Source organism: Plecotus auritus, assembly GCF_963455305.1.
Source record: "Plecotus auritus genome assembly, chromosome: 15".
Taxonomy (NCBI): Eukaryota; Metazoa; Chordata; class Mammalia; order Chiroptera; family Vespertilionidae; genus Plecotus; species Plecotus auritus.
In genome coordinates this window covers 6372731-6390063 of record NC_137781.1, presented here as the reverse complement: position 1 = coordinate 6390063, position 17333 = coordinate 6372731, and the positions used below count along the sequence as shown (strand labels likewise).

Below are 17333 nucleotides of genomic sequence, written 5' to 3'. Positions count from 1 at the left end.
TGTGGCAGGCTCTCAGCACCCTCCAATATCTACTCCTATGACGCGATGGCCTCAGAAACCCCTTAGGAATGTCCAACCGGAGGCTTGCCTTAGCCAGCTTTGTGGACCAAGTTAGTAGATAAAACATTTACTAAGAGACTGAAGAAAACGGCCATTTTTTTTTTTTCTTTTTGGCCAAAGAGATAAATGCCTCCCACCTCTCTCTCTCTCTCTCTCTCTCTCTCTCTCTCTCTCTCTCTCTCTCTCTCTTTAGTAAACTTGTCCTCACATTTGTCACAGTGTCTGAAAAGAAGGGTCTTGTCATCTTCCATCCACATCAAAATGTCACATCTGCAAAACCCACTTTTTCTTTGCTGTGGGTGGGTCCCGAGAAGGGGCCATACTGTGGGCTGTGAGAGGTGGACTGTTCTCTCATTTACGTGTGTGGGATTCACTTCGTCTTTTCTTCTGGTTTCCTGTTCTGTCCTCCTCCTTCCTGTATTTCTCTCCGGCTAACAGCTGAAAGAGGAGCGTTGGCCTTCCATCCGCTCAGCTCCTCACTCCCTAATTCACAGTGACACATGGGTGGCTGAAGGAGCCGTCCCCCTCCACACACCCCCTCGCCCCTGCCCAGCCATCCCGGACGGCGTCTCCCCAGGGGCAGCATTCCCCGACAGGCATTTATTTCTGTGCCGCGCCAGCACAGCCAAGGGTGAGCCTGAGTGGGGGCGGTGAAGGATTGAGAAAAGACAGACAAGAGAATGAAAGCTGAGTCTCGGTGGGACGCTGTCCTCTCTGACGGAGAGCTAGCGACAGCGCCACGGACGACAAGCCGTGTCTTTATTTCATAGCCAGATGCCACGAGGCAAAGGAAGGGCGTGGTGAAGATGTTTACAACATTCTCCTGGGTTTAGATCCTACTCAGTTACATGCACCTGGACTCTATCAAGCCCACATCACTCAGGCACGTGGGGCCACGTGTTCGGACCACAGGTTCAAGCTTACAACTATAGCTGTTGGCTATCATGGGGCTGGGACAGTGGTCGGCAAACTCCTTAGTCCACAGAGCCAAATATCAACAGGACAACGATTGAAATTTCTTTGGAGAGCCAATTTTTTTACACTTAAACTTCTTCTAACGCCACTTCTTCCAAATAGGCTCGCCCAGGCCGTGGTATTTTGTGGAAGAGCCACACTCCAGGGGCCTAAGAGCCGCATGTGGCTCGCGAGCCGTGGTTTGCCGACCACTGGGCTGGGACGGCTCTGCCCTCCAGGCTGGGACTTGCATGTGGCCATGAGAGGACTGTGCCCTGTCCAGACACTGTAGCCGCTCTCCACAGGTTTCAGTCTATATTCAGACTAAATTCATCCCAACGACGCGTGAGCCGTGCAAGAGAAATGCAATTTCAGATCCTACACACTAGGCCAAAGCCGAGTCCATGCCGGACACGGTTCCGCACTGCGGTGTTCCCGGCAGACGTCCTGCGCTGAGGGTGTTTACCGCCCGTGCCGCCTGCCTGTCACGCATTACCCGAGTTCTGTCGCAGCATAGGGACTCCGCAAGACGCTGGAGAAAGTGACGCGACCTTCCCTTTGTGCAGAACTCCTTGGAGGACAGGATCCTGGAACCCGTCACGTCCGTCGTGCTTCAGGTCCTGAGGCAGTGCTACCCCAAGGGTCCCCTTCCCTTGGTCACAGCCAGCAGTGCCTACGCCTTCCCCGCCCCCGGGCACCTCACCTCGGAACCCCCACGCGTTCTCGCTGAAGGTAAAGTAAGTGGGTGCCACGCTGGGAATCGAGCCCGTGACCCGGGCATGTGCCCTGACCGGGAATCAAACCGAGACCTCCTGGTTCCTGGGTTGTCGCTCAATCACTGAGCCACACCAGCCAGGCTAGGAAAGTCTTTCTAAACCAAGTGTCCTCAAACTACGGCCCACGGGCCACATGCGGCCCGCCGAGGACATTGATCCGGCCTGCCGGGTGCCGCTGCCTGTTCTGCTTAGCAGCTGACTTGTCCCGGGCCCGCAGTGCGCATAGGAATTTGTTCATAGTTTTTTTTTTAAACTATAGTCCGGCCCTCCAACGGTCTGAGGGACAGTGAACTGGCCCCCTGTTTAAAAAGTTTGAGGACCCCTGTCTAAACCATGGTGCTATTGGCATGTGACTGGACAGTTCTTCACAACGAGTTTTTATTTATTTTTTAAAAATATTTTTATTGATTTCAGAGAGGAAGGGAGAGGGAGAGAAAAAGATGGAAACATCAATGGTGAGAGAGAATCATTGATCGGCTGCCTCCTGCACGACCCTACTAGGGATCGAGCCCGCAACCCAGGCATGTGCCCTTGACCGGGAATCGAACTGTGACCTCCTGGTTCATAGGTCGACGCTCAACCACTGAGCCACGCCAGCCGGGCAGGAATCGATATTTTTCCAGAGGCGTCACCTTGCCACAGTGCCACTGGCTGTGTCTATGGACTTGTGTGTCAAATAAGCTTCTTCATATCGAAATTAGGGAGTCGATCACACTGCAGCCCATTTTGCAGGTCGGTGACCTCTAACCCTTGGCAAGGTTAGCTGTACACATTCTTCTAAGTTGGGTGGGGGAAGCCAGAATGGTATGCCTGTGTCCATTTATTCTGCACAATGAGAGCAGAATACAATGAATGGGACAGCAGTGTGGCCATGTGACAAGGTGCTCACGGTCTCGCAGGCCCTGAAGGAGCCCAGGGGTGCGTTGGGGTAGCGTGCACTTCATCGTGAGCTCCTGATTGGTCAGTGGGGAGACAGGCTGACCCAAACCCGAGACAAAGGGCGAGCCTCACCCACTTGCCCTCCTTTTCCCCACCCAGAGGACTTTGAAGATGACGGTGACGAAGAAGAGGACAGAGACTCCGATTCTGAAGATGCGAAAGAGGAGGTAGGTACGCCGGCCCTTGCTTCTAGGGATCCCCATGTTCACGGCACACAAGGGACGATGTCACTGTCTGTCCTCAGCTGATCCCCGTGTGAATTTCAAGGACTGACTTTTGTCTTCCGCCCGGTGCCTGGCTGATCGCTTTGCTCCATAAACGGCAGCTGCTGTTCTTTTTTAAAATATATATTTTTGTTGCTATCAGAGAGGAAGGGAGAGGGAGAGAGAGAGAGAAACATCCATGATGAGAGAGAATCGTGGATCAGCCTCCTCCTGCATGCCCCACACTGGGGATTGAGCCTGCAACCCGGGCATGTGCCCTGACCGGGAATCAAACCGAGACCTCCTGGCTCCTGGGTTGATGCTCAACCGCTGAGCCACACCAGCCAGCCTAGGAAAGTCTTTCTAGACCGCGGTGCTATTGGCATGTGACCGGACAGTTCTTTGTTGAGGGGGCTGTTCCTGGGGCAGTGTCTGATGTTTAGCAGCATCCGTGGCCTCCACCCACTAGATGGCAGTAGCACCCCCTCGTTCCCGCTGCCCCCCCCTCCCCCCCCCCCCCCCCCCCCCCGCCCCAGTCATGAACCAAAATTGTCTCCAGGAAGGACCCAATGTCCCTAGTGGGGCAAAATCACCCCTGACTAGAGAACCACTGCTCTGTGGTAATGGTAACTTTATCTAGGGTTGTAATTCTATCTTCATTTGTGTTGGTGGACTTCAACTTGGACAAGCCCTTAGTGAGAGTTCCTTAATTTTGTCATCCTCAAAATAAGACTGAGAAGTAAATGCCACCTTTTAAGACATTCCTGGATATAAAACCTGGATTTAAAAATATCTATCTATCTATCTATCTATCCATCCATCATCCATCCATCCATCTATACTTCTACGTATCTACCTATCCATCCATCTATCTATGCATCTATATTTCTATCTATGCACCTATCTATCCATCAATCTATGCCTCTATCTATCATCTATCATCTATCTTTCTACTTATCAATCTATCTATGCATCTGTCTATCTATCTATCTATCTATCTATCTATCAATGCATCTGTCCACCCATCCACCCATCTATCTATCCATCCATTCATCCATCTATCTACCTATGCATCCATCTCTCTCTCTATCTCTCTCTCTATCTATCTACCTACCTACCTACCTACCTACCTACCTACCTACCTATCTATGCATCTATCCATCCATCCATCCATCCATCCATCCATCCATCCATCTGTCTGTCTATATATCTATCTATCTATATCTATTTATGCATCTATCTATCTATCTATCTATCTATGCATCTGTCCATGCATCCATGCATCCATCCATCTATCCATCCCCCTTCCTCCCTTTCTTTTTTCTTACCTATTGGCCTGACTACCTGTCTCTTTAGAGAGAAGGAGGCTTTCTGAGTTCTCTATATAGCGATCACTCACCTTGCTGATGACAGTAGCTGACCTATAAGGACCCCCTCTTAGCCAGGTCTGCAGGTTAAGGCTGCCATTGACACTCTGGTGTTCTCCGGGTTTCACTGATGAATAGAATCATTTCTGAAGTCATCGGTGGAAAATTGGCTCTTTGCTGTAGCTCAGCAGTGCGGGACTCGGAGTCCGCGCCGAATTATTTGAATAATGCTGTGCTGCTGCAGCCATCCATCAATGCCACGTTCCCCTCCCCTCACGCTCGCTCCCGGAGGACTGGACGTCTAATGAAGAGTGTCAGCCACTCGTGTATCTGACATGCAAGGACCAGCTGCAGCCCGTGCCTCTCTTCACTCCGACCTCACTTCCCAGTGCTTGCCCGGCTGTGTTGCCATGGGTGCCAGCCTGGGCAATGGCCGAGGCTGCCCCAGAGATCGTGGAGGCCAGGAGGGCCTGAGAGATAAAGCTGGGAGCCCCAGGACCAGGCTGCAGAGTGTGGGCCTGGTGTGTACTGCATCGGAAAATTTCATTACGTCTCCCACACAGGATCTTTTTTCTTTTAATTTGAAGTTTGGAGGGAAATTGTGAAAGATGGATGGAATATTGCATTTTTCCCCCCTGCTCCGCAGCCCAGCCCCGTCGACTCTCCTGGGTCAAGAATATAAATATTTAAAACATTTTTTTATTGATTTTTGAGAGGAAAGGAGAGAGAGGTAGAAACATTAATGATGAGAGAGAATCATGGATCGGTTGCCTCCTGCATGCTCCACACTGGGGATCGAGCCCACAATCCAGGCATGTGCCCTGACCGGGAATCGAACAGTTAACCACTGAGCCACACCGGCTGGGTTCTTTTCTTTATTTCTAAAAAGCAATCCAACCTATTAGACCAGGTGTCCTCAAACTACGGCACGCGGGCCACATGCGGCCCACCGAGGACATTGATCCGGCCCGTCAGGTGCCGCTGCCTGTCCTGCTTAGCAGCCGACTCATCCCGGGCCCACAGTGCACATAGGGATTTGTTCATAGTTTTTTTTTTAAACTATAGTCCGGCCCTCCAACGGTCTGAGGGACAGTGAACTGGCCCCCTGTTTAAAAAGTTTGAGGACCCCTGTATTAAACTGTCCTTGGCGTAGGCAGGCACTGTAATTCGCAGGCAAGGACGCCACGTCCCCGGGTTGTGAAGAGTCTCGTATACACCTCATCTCGATGTTTCTCAGGGTGGCTTTCCCGGTGGTGACGCGTGTCTCGCATATTCTACTGTAGGACGATGACTTGGAAACAGACGTGAACAAGCTGAGCTCCAAACCTGGCCTTGACCGCCCCGAAGAGGAGCTGAGCCAGTACGAGGCCATGTGCCTTGAGCTCTCCTGCAGCTTTGAGGTGGGACATACGCCACGGTTCTGCCCCTTCCCTCCCCCGCTCCCCCCGCCAGGGATGCTCGATTCCACCATGGGGCCTCTGCAGAACCTGGGGCCACACAGGGACCTGCAGATGGAGGGAGCGCATGGCTCACCCCCTGGCAATCTGCTTCTGAGAGAGAAGCAGGAGGTGAAACCAAAGTGGGAGAAAGGCTCGCCCGCCGTGGCTCAGGGGTTGAGCGTCGACCCGTGAACCATGAGGTCACGGTTTGGTTCTGGCTGATTTCCTTGTTCCCTTGTCAGAGGGGGAGTGCTGTGCCCCATGGCTCTCCGAAGGAAGGCGCCCAGCCGGAGCCCAGGGTTGCTCGGCAGTAGAAGCAAATCTCGAACCTCCTATCCAGTGATGTTAACCCAGGGGCTGGGGCTGCCGCCAGGATTTCAGACCTGCCTTTTGATCTCGCTGCTTGCTGATGACCCTCCATAAATCATGAACTCGGCTGTATCTAATGGTACAAGCCAGCCCCATGTCGGAGGGAGTTAGTACCATCTACTTCACTCCAGAAAGCAAAAAAGGGATCCGCAGGAAAGAATTTCCGGGAGGAAATTGCAGTTCGGTGTAAAGGATTGTTTACACTTTTTGTAAACAATCAGAATGATCCTTTTTAAAAATATATATATATATATTTTATTGATTTTTACAGGGAGGAAGGGAGAGGGATAGAGAGTTAGAAACATCGATGGGAGAGAAACATCCATCAGCTGCCTCCTGCACACCTCCCACTGGGGATGTGCCCGCAACCAAGGTACATGCCCTTGACCGGAATGGAACCTGGGACCTTTCAGTCCGCAGGTCGACGCTCTATCCACTGAGCCAAACCGGTTAGGGCCAGAATGATCGTTAAACAAAAGGCACTTCCTTGGGGTGCTGTGAAGACCCTAAAAGTAAGGTTCTTCAACCAGACGAATGAACTTACTGGGCGTGTTGCAGAAGGCATCCCTGTACTTCTTAGGGTTATACTAGCCCCACCCAAAGCCCCTTGCAAATGAGAGTTTCTTCGATCCTGCCATTTGTTTGAATCTTTTTTTAAAATCCTCACCCTTAGGATATTTTCCATTGATTTTTAGAGAGAGTGGAAGGGAGGGAGGGAGAGAGACACAGAGAGAAACATTGATGTGAGAGAGACACATTGACTGGCTGCCTCCTACAAGAGCCCCAACCAAGGCCGGGGATCAAGCCTGCAACCGAGGTACCTATGTGCCCTCGACTGGAATTGAACCAGGACCCTTCAGTCCGCAGGCCGATGCTCTATCCACTGAGCCAAACCGGCCAGGGCCATTTCTTTGACTCTTGAAACGTAGTCTTTCTGTGGCTAACCTTGGAGAAAGCTCCTTAATCCACAGGGTTTATGCTGAGCTCTGAGCCCAGAGAGTGAGGACAGGGAGGGGTTGTCTTGTCTACCTGGAAGGGAGCACTGCCATGTTCTTTTCTGCTCTACCCCTGAAGGACCTGGAGCCCACACCTGGAGATGACTTAACCCCCGATGCCAACCACCTCCACATTCCAACCGCTGCCTCCCTGAAGCAGCATCGCCTGGATAAGGACCAAAGCTCCCGGGGGCAGGAACGGGAAGACGCACCTGAGACGTCCCTCCTGAGCATGGCCAAGACGGGGAGGTCCCCTGTGCATCCAGTTTCCAAAAATGGACCTGGAACGAACCCGCACCCAAACGCCCAACCCAACGGGCTTGGGATGGATCCTTCCGGAAAGGAAGTCCTTGACCTCGAGACTCTCCTCCAAGAGGATGCTTGGGACATCGACATGACCTCCTGCGCAAGGACAAGTGCACCCCTTCCCAGCTCCACTCCATCTGGGGGCACCGTGGACGGAATCCATAAGCTTCTGCAGACACACCCCCAGCACGTCCCCTTCCACGACCCCTATGTCTACATGGCCAAAGCCAGAGGAACCAAGTCCGTGGCTGACTTCAAGACGCTGGCGTTCCCTGACCTCTGGGGCCACTGCCCATCACTCTCCCCGGAACCCCTGCTGGAACACAAGCGCGGAATCCAAAGGTGAGGTGGTCCTGACTCAAGAACTATGTTTTTTCTCTTATTTTTTTTTTTTTGTTTAGAAGATATATTTTTATTGATTTCAGAGAGGAAGGGAGAGGGAGAGAGAAACAAACATCAATGATGAGAGAGAATCATCGATCGGCTGCCTCCTGCATGCCCTCACTGGGGATGGAACCCACAACCCAGGCATGTGCCCTTGACTGGAATCAAACCCGGGATCCTTGAGTCTGCAGGCTGCCACTCTATCCACTGAACCAAACCAGCTAGGGCTGTTTTTATTGATTTTTAGAGAGAGAGAGAGAGAGAGAGAGAGAGAGAGAGAGAGAGAGAGAGAGGAAGGGAGAGGGATAGAGGCATAGAAACATCAATGAGAGAGGAACTTCATCGACTGGCTGCCTCATGCACGTCCCCTACTGAGGATTGAGCCCACAGCCTGGGCATGGGCCCTAACCGGGATTCGAACCAGCGACCTTCTGGTTCCTGAGTCGATGCTTAACCACTGGGCCATACCAGCCAGGCAACTTTCCTATTTTTCTGATGACTCCCAAGATGATCATTGGACGAGTGGGGTAAGGAGTGAGGGTCAACCTTTAAAATGTTTCTAATTTTCCTTTTCAGGGTCAAGATACTGGAGGACATCCGGAGGCTCCTTCAGCCCAGCGATGTGATAGACAAAGTCGTCTTCAGTTTAGACGAGCCTTGGTAGGTGGACATGACCCTCGGTGGAAGGGAGGTGGGTGCAGCATGGAGAATTCTGTCCACGCCATGAGAGACGAGCGTGCTTCCTGTTCGCGATGGCTCCCTACTCCTACCCTCGGCACGCGAACATGGGGCTTCGAAATCTAGGAGAGAGAGCTCGTCTCTCAGAAATGTCATACTGTCCCCACCTGCGGCGGCAATGCCGGAGCCCACGTTCCCTCCTTCCTTACAGGCAAGACTCAGCTCCCAACTGCTTGTGGTTCTCCTCCAAGTTCGAGTCGGGAAACCTGCGCAAAGCCATCCAAGTGCGTGAGTAAGTAAAGGAAGCTGCCGTGGGCCCTGACCAGTGTGCTCAGTGGTTAGAGCACTCGCTAGAGGACCGAAGGGTCTCGGGTTCGAGTCCCAGTCAAGGGCGCGTACCTTGGTTGCAGGCCTTGCCCTGGTCGGGACACGTGTGGGAGGCAACCAATCGATGTGTCTCTTTCACATCGATGCTTCTTTCTCTTTCTCTTCTCCTCTCTCCTCCCTTCCATTCTCTCTAAAAACATCAATGGAAAAAAATAAAAATCTTTGGTGAGGATTAACCAAAAAAAAAAAAAAAAATAACAATAATAAATAAAAGAAAGCTGCAAAGGGGTGGCCCCAGGCAGCTCAAGAAAGCAGTATGACCATCTCTTCTCTCCGCTCTTAGTGACCTCCCATTGATTGGTAGCTTGCCATCAGCCGTGGTGGTGGTGTTTACACCATGCAAATTGGCAACCACCACAAGTGAATTCCAAGAGTCAGTTTTTTTAAAAAAAATATTTTTATTGATTTCAGAGAGGAAGGAGAGGGAGAGAGAGATGGAAACACCCACGGTGAGAGAGAATCATTTGCCGGCTGCCTCCTGCACGCCCCCTAAGGGGGATCAAGCCTGCAACCCGGGCTTGTGCCCTGACCGGGAATCGAACCATGAACTCCTGGGAGGTTCATAGGTCGGTGATTAACCACTGAGCCACCTCAACTGGGCCATACACCATATTCATTAATCTTTACGAATAGCACTGGAAGTTGGGGCACTATTTCCATTTCCCATATGAGGAGACTGAGGCACCCAAGCAATGTCTAGCTTTCAGTCGTCACAACCTATCCAACCAGACGGGGTTGACATTTCTCTGCGCCGTAGCACACTTGCATTTTTCCAGCTCGCTAGACACTTGATTGCAGTTTAATCACTAGACGTGTAACAGACGCGTCCGATACCAAGACCCTGTGCCCCTCTGGCCGGGCATGTCCGCAGCCCGTGTCCACTGTTGTGAGATGTGGTTGCTAAGTGTCACTCACCCAGCCATCCACCCCGGGTCTTAGATCTGCCCGCGAGAACCCGAGATGTGCCGATTCTCAGTGTGGGCAGTTCCCCTAAAGACGCCTAACCAACCCTCCGCCCTCGCTCCCACCTCGGCAGGTTTGAGTATGACTTGCTGGTCAACACGGACATCAACTGCACCCAGTACCAGCAGTGGTTCAGCTTCAAGGTGCGCGGCATGAGGGCCGCCACCCCGTACCGCTTCAACATCATCAACTATGAGAAGCCCAACAGCCAGTTTAACTACGGTAGGAGCTGGCGGGGGCCGCGGGCTTTCTGGGTAACCCCAGGGATGATGTGCTCTCGAGAGCGTTTGGATCCTCACCAGAGTCCCGCTGGGTTCCCAAAGCATTTGAAGCGGAGTTGACACATTTTATTTTTTAATCCTCGCCCAAGGATATTTTTTTCCCATTGACTTTGGGAGAGAGTGGAAGGGAGAGGGAGAGGCAGAGAGGAACATTGATGTGAGAGAGACACATCCATGGGTTGCCTCCCGCCTGCCTCCAACCAGGACTGGGAGTCTGCAACCGAGGTCCATGCCCTTGACCGGAATCGAACCCAGGATCCTTCAGTCCACAGGTTGATGCTCTATCCACTGAGAAACACTGGCCAGGGCTGAGTTGACACATTTGGGTTATCAGGTGTGGCAAGATGGTGGCCAGCACATGGCAAACTGCTACTATGGAAGGGGGAGCCGAAGTCCCCACTTTGCTGTGGGATGTCCATACCAACCATGGCACCCCACTGCCTCCCGTCTCCCTTGCCCTGCCTTGAACTTTTTTCTTTTAAAAAAAAATTTTTTTTTTTTTTATTGATTTCAGAGAGGAAGAAGGGAGAGCGAGAGAGAGATAAAAACATATATGATGAGAGCGGATCATGGATCGGCTGCCTTCTGCACGCCCCACACTAGGGATTGAGCCTGCAACCTGGGCATGTGCCCTGACTGGGAATCGAGCTGTGACCTCCTGGTCTGTAGGTCTACGCTCAACCACCGAGCCACGCCTGCTGGGCTCAAGAGCCTTTAATCATGTCTGCAAAGGCTCTCTTGTGGTGTAAGGTAACGTTCACAGGTTGCAGAATTAAGACCTGGGTGTCCTTGAGGGCCGCAGCTCTCTTGGCCCTCTCTCTTGCCCCAGGGGACTAACCCGGCCTCTATTTCGTGCAGGGATGCAGCCCACCATGTATTCTGTGAAGGAGGCTCTTCTCGGGAGACCCACTTGGAAGCGGACGGGCTATGAAATCTGCTATTACAAGTGAGCCCGAATATTTGTTAGTTTCTTTGCTCTGCTCTTTCATTCCCTCTCCATTTCCTGCTTTTCCATGTTGCTCTTACACACCTTAGCCATATGTGCTTATCTGTTGTACTTGTCACTGTCCCTGTGGCGATTGACCCACCCTTCAGAAGCAAGTTAAATGGTACCCACAGGAGATTTCAAGCAGTAGCTTTCGATGTGCTGAAGATGGTCTGTCTTCGTGCAGGCACATTAGCATCCAGAGACCTGGTTGGCTATTAGAAGTTGTGCTAGTACAGACTCAACCTGTGATTAGTGCATCAGGCTGTAATTCTTTTCCTCTTTCCTGTTTGTTTTTCGTGAGCAAAAAGCCTGAGAAATTCTGGCCTATTCTTTTGTAAGAAAAAAAAAATCTTTATTATTAAAAGAATTACAGATGTCCCTCCTTTCCCCCCATTGACCCGTTCTAGCCCGCATCCACCCTCTGTCCCAGGCCTTCTTCATCCTATTTCTGTGTCCAGGGGTTATGCATACATGCACACAAATTCTTTGGCTGATCTCTTCCCACGCACCCACCCCCACCTTCCCTCTGAGATTCATCAGTCTGTGTTCCATGCTTCTATGTCTCTGGATCTATTTCGTTCGTCAGTTTATTTTGTTCTTTCGCTTCCACATATGCGTGAGGTCAGGTGATACCTGTCTTTCTGGCCCATTCTTTTCATCCTGTCCTTCAGTTTTGCCAAGTAGATGAGAGTGAATATGTGACAAATATGCAGAGTCAGATGGTTTTTATTTTTTTAAATAAAAGAGAAAGGGTCTTCAAAATTCATCTTCAACCCTTGACTACTAACCACTGTCAATGATGTAGCCTGTTAAATTGTCATGAAACTGATATGATCCATAGCTCTTGATAAAAGAATCCCAGACCCATAAGTTGCTTATGTGTGCATTTGGGAGGGGGAAAATAAAATACAAATTCACATGGGAAAAAAGGATAGCAGTTGTTGGAACAGGTAGAAAATATATAATTATCAGCTCATTGCTAGTGTGTGTGTGTGTTTTTAATAAAAATGGTAGGCTAGTACTTATTTTCTTGGATAAATTAAGTCTTATCTTTTTCTCGGATTACAGGAGGCCCCATAAAAACTATTATCAGCTTGACTGGCGTGACTTGGTTGAGCGTCGACCTATGAACCGGGAGGTCACGGTTTGATTCCCCATAAGGGCACATGCCAGAGTTGCAGGCTTGATCCCCAGTAGGGAGTGTGCAGGAGGCAGCCAATCAGTGGTTCTCTTTCATCTTTGATGTTTCTCTCTCTCTCTCTCTTTCTCTCTCTCCTCCTTCCTCTTGGAAATCAATAAAAATATATTTTTTAACAAGTCTGCCAACAGGGGAGGGAAGAATCCACACATCCAAAATTCACCTCGGAACCTGGCCAGTTTGGTTCGGTGGATAGAGCATCAGCCTGTGGACTGAAGGGTCCCAGGTTCGATTCCAGTCAAGGGCACATGCCCGGGTTGTGGGCTCGATCCCCAGTCGGGGGGCGTGCAGGAGGCAGCCGATCCATGATTCTCTCTCATCATGGATATTTCTATCTCTCTCTCCCTCTCTCTTCCTCTCTGAAATCAATAAAAATATATTAAAAAAAAAATTCACCTTGGCCTAAGCCCCGAGGAAAGCTAACGTTAATGTTAATAGCTTTTAGACTCATTAACAAGACCATTGTTCTGTGATCAAAGAGGAACAGAGCGCTGACATGGAAACCATCAATGTATAATGTAATCCATTTTTCATTTCCCAGCCATGAATACCACACAGATGAATGGATAAGGTTGCCACTTCACAGCGTCCTTTGTTCTACAACGCGTCACCACGTTATGTTAACATATTCCCAGTAATCGAGCAAAGCCCAGGGCCCATGTGTGTATGGCCATTCAACCACCAGACAGAGCACCTCTCCCTGACAGAGGATGGCTGGGGGGACACAGTCCATTTCTCCCTTTTTTTTAAAAAAAAAAAAAAAAAAAAAAAAAAAAATATATATATATATATATATATATATATATATATATATATATATATATATATATATTTTATTGATTTTTTTACAGACAGGAAGGGAGAGGGATAGAGAGTTAGAAACATCGATCAGCCGCCTCTTGCACACCTCCTACTGGGGATGTGTCCACAACCAAAGCACATGCCCTGGACCGGAATCGAACCCGGGACCTTTCAGTCCGCAGGCTGATGCTCTATCCACCGAGCAACACCGGTGAGGGCGATCTCTCCCTTTGGGTCGATCCGCTTTGGATGGCTTCTTTGCCTCATCCCTGCCTCTACTCTACCTGGTGTAGGACTTAGAATACTGTCACCTCCTCCTGGAGTCTGGGTGGCGCAGCCCCGCTGGTAACATGTCTTGGGAAAGCCGCTCGGCTGTCTGGGCGTCGGCAGGCAAGGCCGCGATGCACACATCTGGCGGCGCCTGGGGGAAATACTGTTTGGAAAAGTACCTCTGGGGGCCGTGGACTTGGATGCCATTCTCGGAAGTCTCAAAATCGGCTCTTCATCTTTGACAGAGGAAACGGTGCCGCCTTGAGCTAGGAGAAGCCCGACCGCGTTTGGGGTGACAGACGTGTGTCCCTTTGGGAGGGAGGTGGTGTCGAGTGGAGAGAACAGGGTCCTGGCAGACAGACAGATCTGGGTTCGCGTCACGCATTGACCACGTGGCTTTCCGACCTTTGGCGGGTCGGTTTTCCCATGCCTTTGTTTCTCCGTCTGCACGATGGGCCGTGGCAGTGACCACATCGGACGCCTCGTTAAGTTTCGAGTTGGAACTCAGCACAGAGGAGGGATTGCTCGTGAACCCCCCCGGGGCAGGTGGCAGGGAGAAGAAGAACTGTATGCTGGGTAATCTGGGGAGAGGCAGAGGTTGGGAAACCCCAAATTTGCGTAAAAAAAAAAGTGGATGTCGGCCATAGAACCCCAAGTAACCCGAATTACTCACATTTTTTTTTTTTTTGTCTCAGTGACTCTATAGACTCATTTTCAGACACATCAAAAAAAGTCCCCTGACATGTACACCACCATTAGGAGACGGACGGACCAGCCTGGACGTTTTTTCCCCCCTCAATATATTTTTATTGTTCACAGAAGAAGGGAGAGGGAGAGAAACATCAATGATGAGAGAGCATCATGGATCAGCTGCCTCCTGCACACCCCCTACTGGGAATCTAGCCTGCAACCCAGGCGTGTGCCATGACCAGGAATCAAACTCTGACCTCCTGGTTCGTAGGTCGGCGCTCAACCACCGAGCCACCTCAGCCCGGTGGACCAGCCTAGACGTTGCTGATGGCTCACTCGTGCCCTCCCTCAGCGTTTGAGTGACCATATTGGCAGCCTAGAACCCTGAATGCCTGTTTCCCTCCCGCCTCCCTCACCCTCACCTCTTCTCCTTTCTCTTTCAGAAATCACTATCGCGAGAGCATGGCTGTCACAGGGGGTGCATCCAGGAAGTGCTATTACACCCTCACCTTCTCCATCACCTTCCCGCACCATGGCGACGTCTGCTACCTGGCCTACCACTATCCCTACACCTACACCGCCCTCATGGTAACTTCCTCTTTACGGCGTGACCCCTCAGGACCGGGGGGCTCTCCGAGGTGGCCCCGGAAACATTCAGATGCCCCCGGACCCCAGGGAGCCGGGGTTTGTGGTCACTGACTTAGTGGCTTTCCTTCGGCCCCATCTCTTGGACAGAGCAGGAGGCTGAGGGCGTGGCCAACGGCATTCTCACGGCCTGAGTGACATGCCGAGCCGCTCATTGCCAGGTTGCAGGTAGGAGGGGTGGTGTTCCCGAGGGGCTTAACTCTCAGAAGCCCTCAAGTTAAAACATGAAATGGTGACCTCATCTGGCATGGCTCAGTGGTTGAGCGCCGACCTATGAACCAGGAGGTGGTGATTCGATTCCCGTCAGCACACACGCCCGGGTTGCGGGCTCGGTCCCCAGTAGGGGGCATCAGAGAGGCAGCCGATCCATGATTCTCTCTCGTCATAGATGCTTCTCTCTCCCTCCCTCTCGTTTCCTCTCTGAAGTCAATAAAAACATATTTAAAAAAACTAGTGAGGTGGTGAGACTGGAGTGAGGTTATGGAGTTGAAATGGGGCAGAAGCGTGTGGTGAGATGCATATTTACAGCCCGTGGACTCTGGAGAGGAGGGAAGCAGGAAGATAAAGCTCGGGAACCCCCCGAGTCTCTGACACGCAGCCTCCTAGCTTTTCTGGGGGCTCCCACGGCCGCGGGTGCTGGTGTTAGAAGGATCGGGGTGGAGAAGACGAGGAGATGAATGAAAAGCCGAATGACTGCAGTGAGGTCTCTGGTGTTTTTTATAAATGTTTTTATTGATGTTTTAGAAAGAGGGAGAGAAGATAGAAACATCGATGTTAGAGAAGGATAGACGGGCCGCCTCCTGCACACCCCCTCCTGGGGATGGAGCCTCAACCCGGACATGTGTCCCAACCGGGAATCTAACCAGCGACCTGTAGGGTGCATGGGACGATGCTCAATCCACCGAGCCCCACCAGCCAGGCTCTGCTGTTCTTATGAGAGGGGTGCGGAGTGGGCCGGTCCAGACCTGAAATGGGGGTCAGCCTCCCGTGTCCTCTCAGGCCCTGCAGTCGGTCCACGAGACAAACGTGAGCAAGCGGCTTACCCCCTGCGGTTGCCTGGCGTCTGAGAGAGCTGGCACCCCGTCCCTCGCCCCTAGCAATCTCCTGGGCGTCCTGAGGATTAGTGAGCTCACGCATCTCCGCAAAGCACTTCCATCCTCTGTGTTAATGCAAACTGGTATTAAGCATATTTATAATCATATGTGTATCTGTGAGCATAGGTATCACTGAGCCTGAAGGATGAGTGTGTTCGCTCCACGTCTGCGCGGAGGAGATGGAGAAGATAATAACCGAGAACATCTTTGCCTTCCACCAGCAAAGATGTTCGCGTATAAATGGAGATTTTTTTTTTTCTTTTCTCTCCACCAAGAAAGGCGTAGCTGAAACCGCGTGGCTCGCTGCTTCGGGAAAGCCCATCTGCCCTTCTCCCCATCTGCCGCGTCGCCTGGAGAGAGATTTTTGCCGTTTCCCAGATTGCGAGAGATACACAACTAGTATTATTTGTGGGTCCCTCGGAGGAGCTCAAGATGCTGATCCAAGACACGCGCACCCCCAGCGAGGCTGGGACGAGCCGTGTTTGTTATAAAACATGCTTGTTGCCCTTCAGGCCCAGAGACAGGCAGCATTCAAACTCCGCCTCTGCCGCCTTTCTTCCCATCTCACCTGATCCTGCACGCACAGGCGTCCTGGGGGCGAGACCCCTTCTTCAGTGCGCGTGTTGGCCTTGGCAGCCGGGGCCTGAACCGTGGGCCCGGGACACCATTCTGCTCACTGGTTAGATGCCTTGGCCGCTGCTGACATCCTCAGTGGCAGCTGGTGTAACACGTTAGCATGCAAAGGGGGGCTGGGGAGTTGTCTCGCTCGTGCCCGTCATTTATAGATACAGAAAGGGAGGCCTCAGGAACCCCACATCTAGCTGGTGGCCGAGCAGGGAACGCAGCATCGGTCTTTGATGTCGGTTGCTGTTTCTTCTTTACTGAGGAAGCACGTAAGGAGAAGTCTGGGCGGGATCGGACCGGTACAGTCCCGAGCCACTGCAACGCCGTTCACTTTAAAAAAAAACAACTTACATTTTTATTGATTTCAGAGAGGGAGAGAGGGGGGAGAAACATCCATGATGAGAGAGAATCGTGGATCGGCTGCCTCCTGCACGCCCCCTACTGGGGACGGAGCCCGCAACCTGGGCATGTGCCCTGACCGGGAATTGAACCGTGACCTCCTGGTTCACAGGTCACGCTCAACCACTGAGCCACACAGGCTGGGTACGCAGTCATCGAGTTGTAGGATTCTATAATCTCTGACAGTTGAGTTCCTAACCCTGGATTTTTTTTTTTTTAAATCCTCACCTGAGGATATGTTTTTTATTGATTTTCAGACAGAGTGGAAGGGAGGGAGGAGGGGAGAGAGAGAAACACTGATGTGAGAGACACAGTGGTCAGAGCACATGCCCGGGTTGCGGGCTCGATCCCCAGTGTGGGGCGTGCAGCAGGCAGCTGATCCATGATTCTTTCTCCTCATGGATGTTTCTCTCTCTCTCTCTCTACCTCTCCCTTCCTCTTCTGAAATCTTCCAGATGCTTGCCAGGAACTCTGTCGGATAATTATCCAAATGAGAGTATTAAAGCGAAAAGAAAGAAATACA

At 51.4% G+C, this 17333-nt stretch overlaps 1 protein-coding gene across 1 annotated transcript in view; it reads left to right on the top strand.

Annotated features, from left to right (window-relative positions):
- AGBL1 (AGBL carboxypeptidase 1) overlaps positions 1–17333 on the top strand; it is a gene marked incomplete at its 3' end in the record, with an annotated part of 283890 nt that overhangs the window by 64477 nt on the left and 202080 nt on the right. The window contains exons 8-16 of the mRNA XM_080651582.1: positions 1581–1746; positions 2829–2896; positions 5583–5699; positions 7182–7750; positions 8369–8452; positions 8682–8762; positions 9894–10042; positions 10960–11047; positions 14492–14636. Of these exons, the coding sequence (XP_080507708.1) occupies positions 1581–1746; positions 2829–2896; positions 5583–5699; positions 7182–7750; positions 8369–8452; positions 8682–8762; positions 9894–10042; positions 10960–11047; positions 14492–14636 (1467 nt within the window). The remainder of the gene's footprint in view (positions 1–1580; positions 1747–2828; positions 2897–5582; positions 5700–7181; positions 7751–8368; positions 8453–8681; positions 8763–9893; positions 10043–10959; positions 11048–14491; positions 14637–17333) is intronic.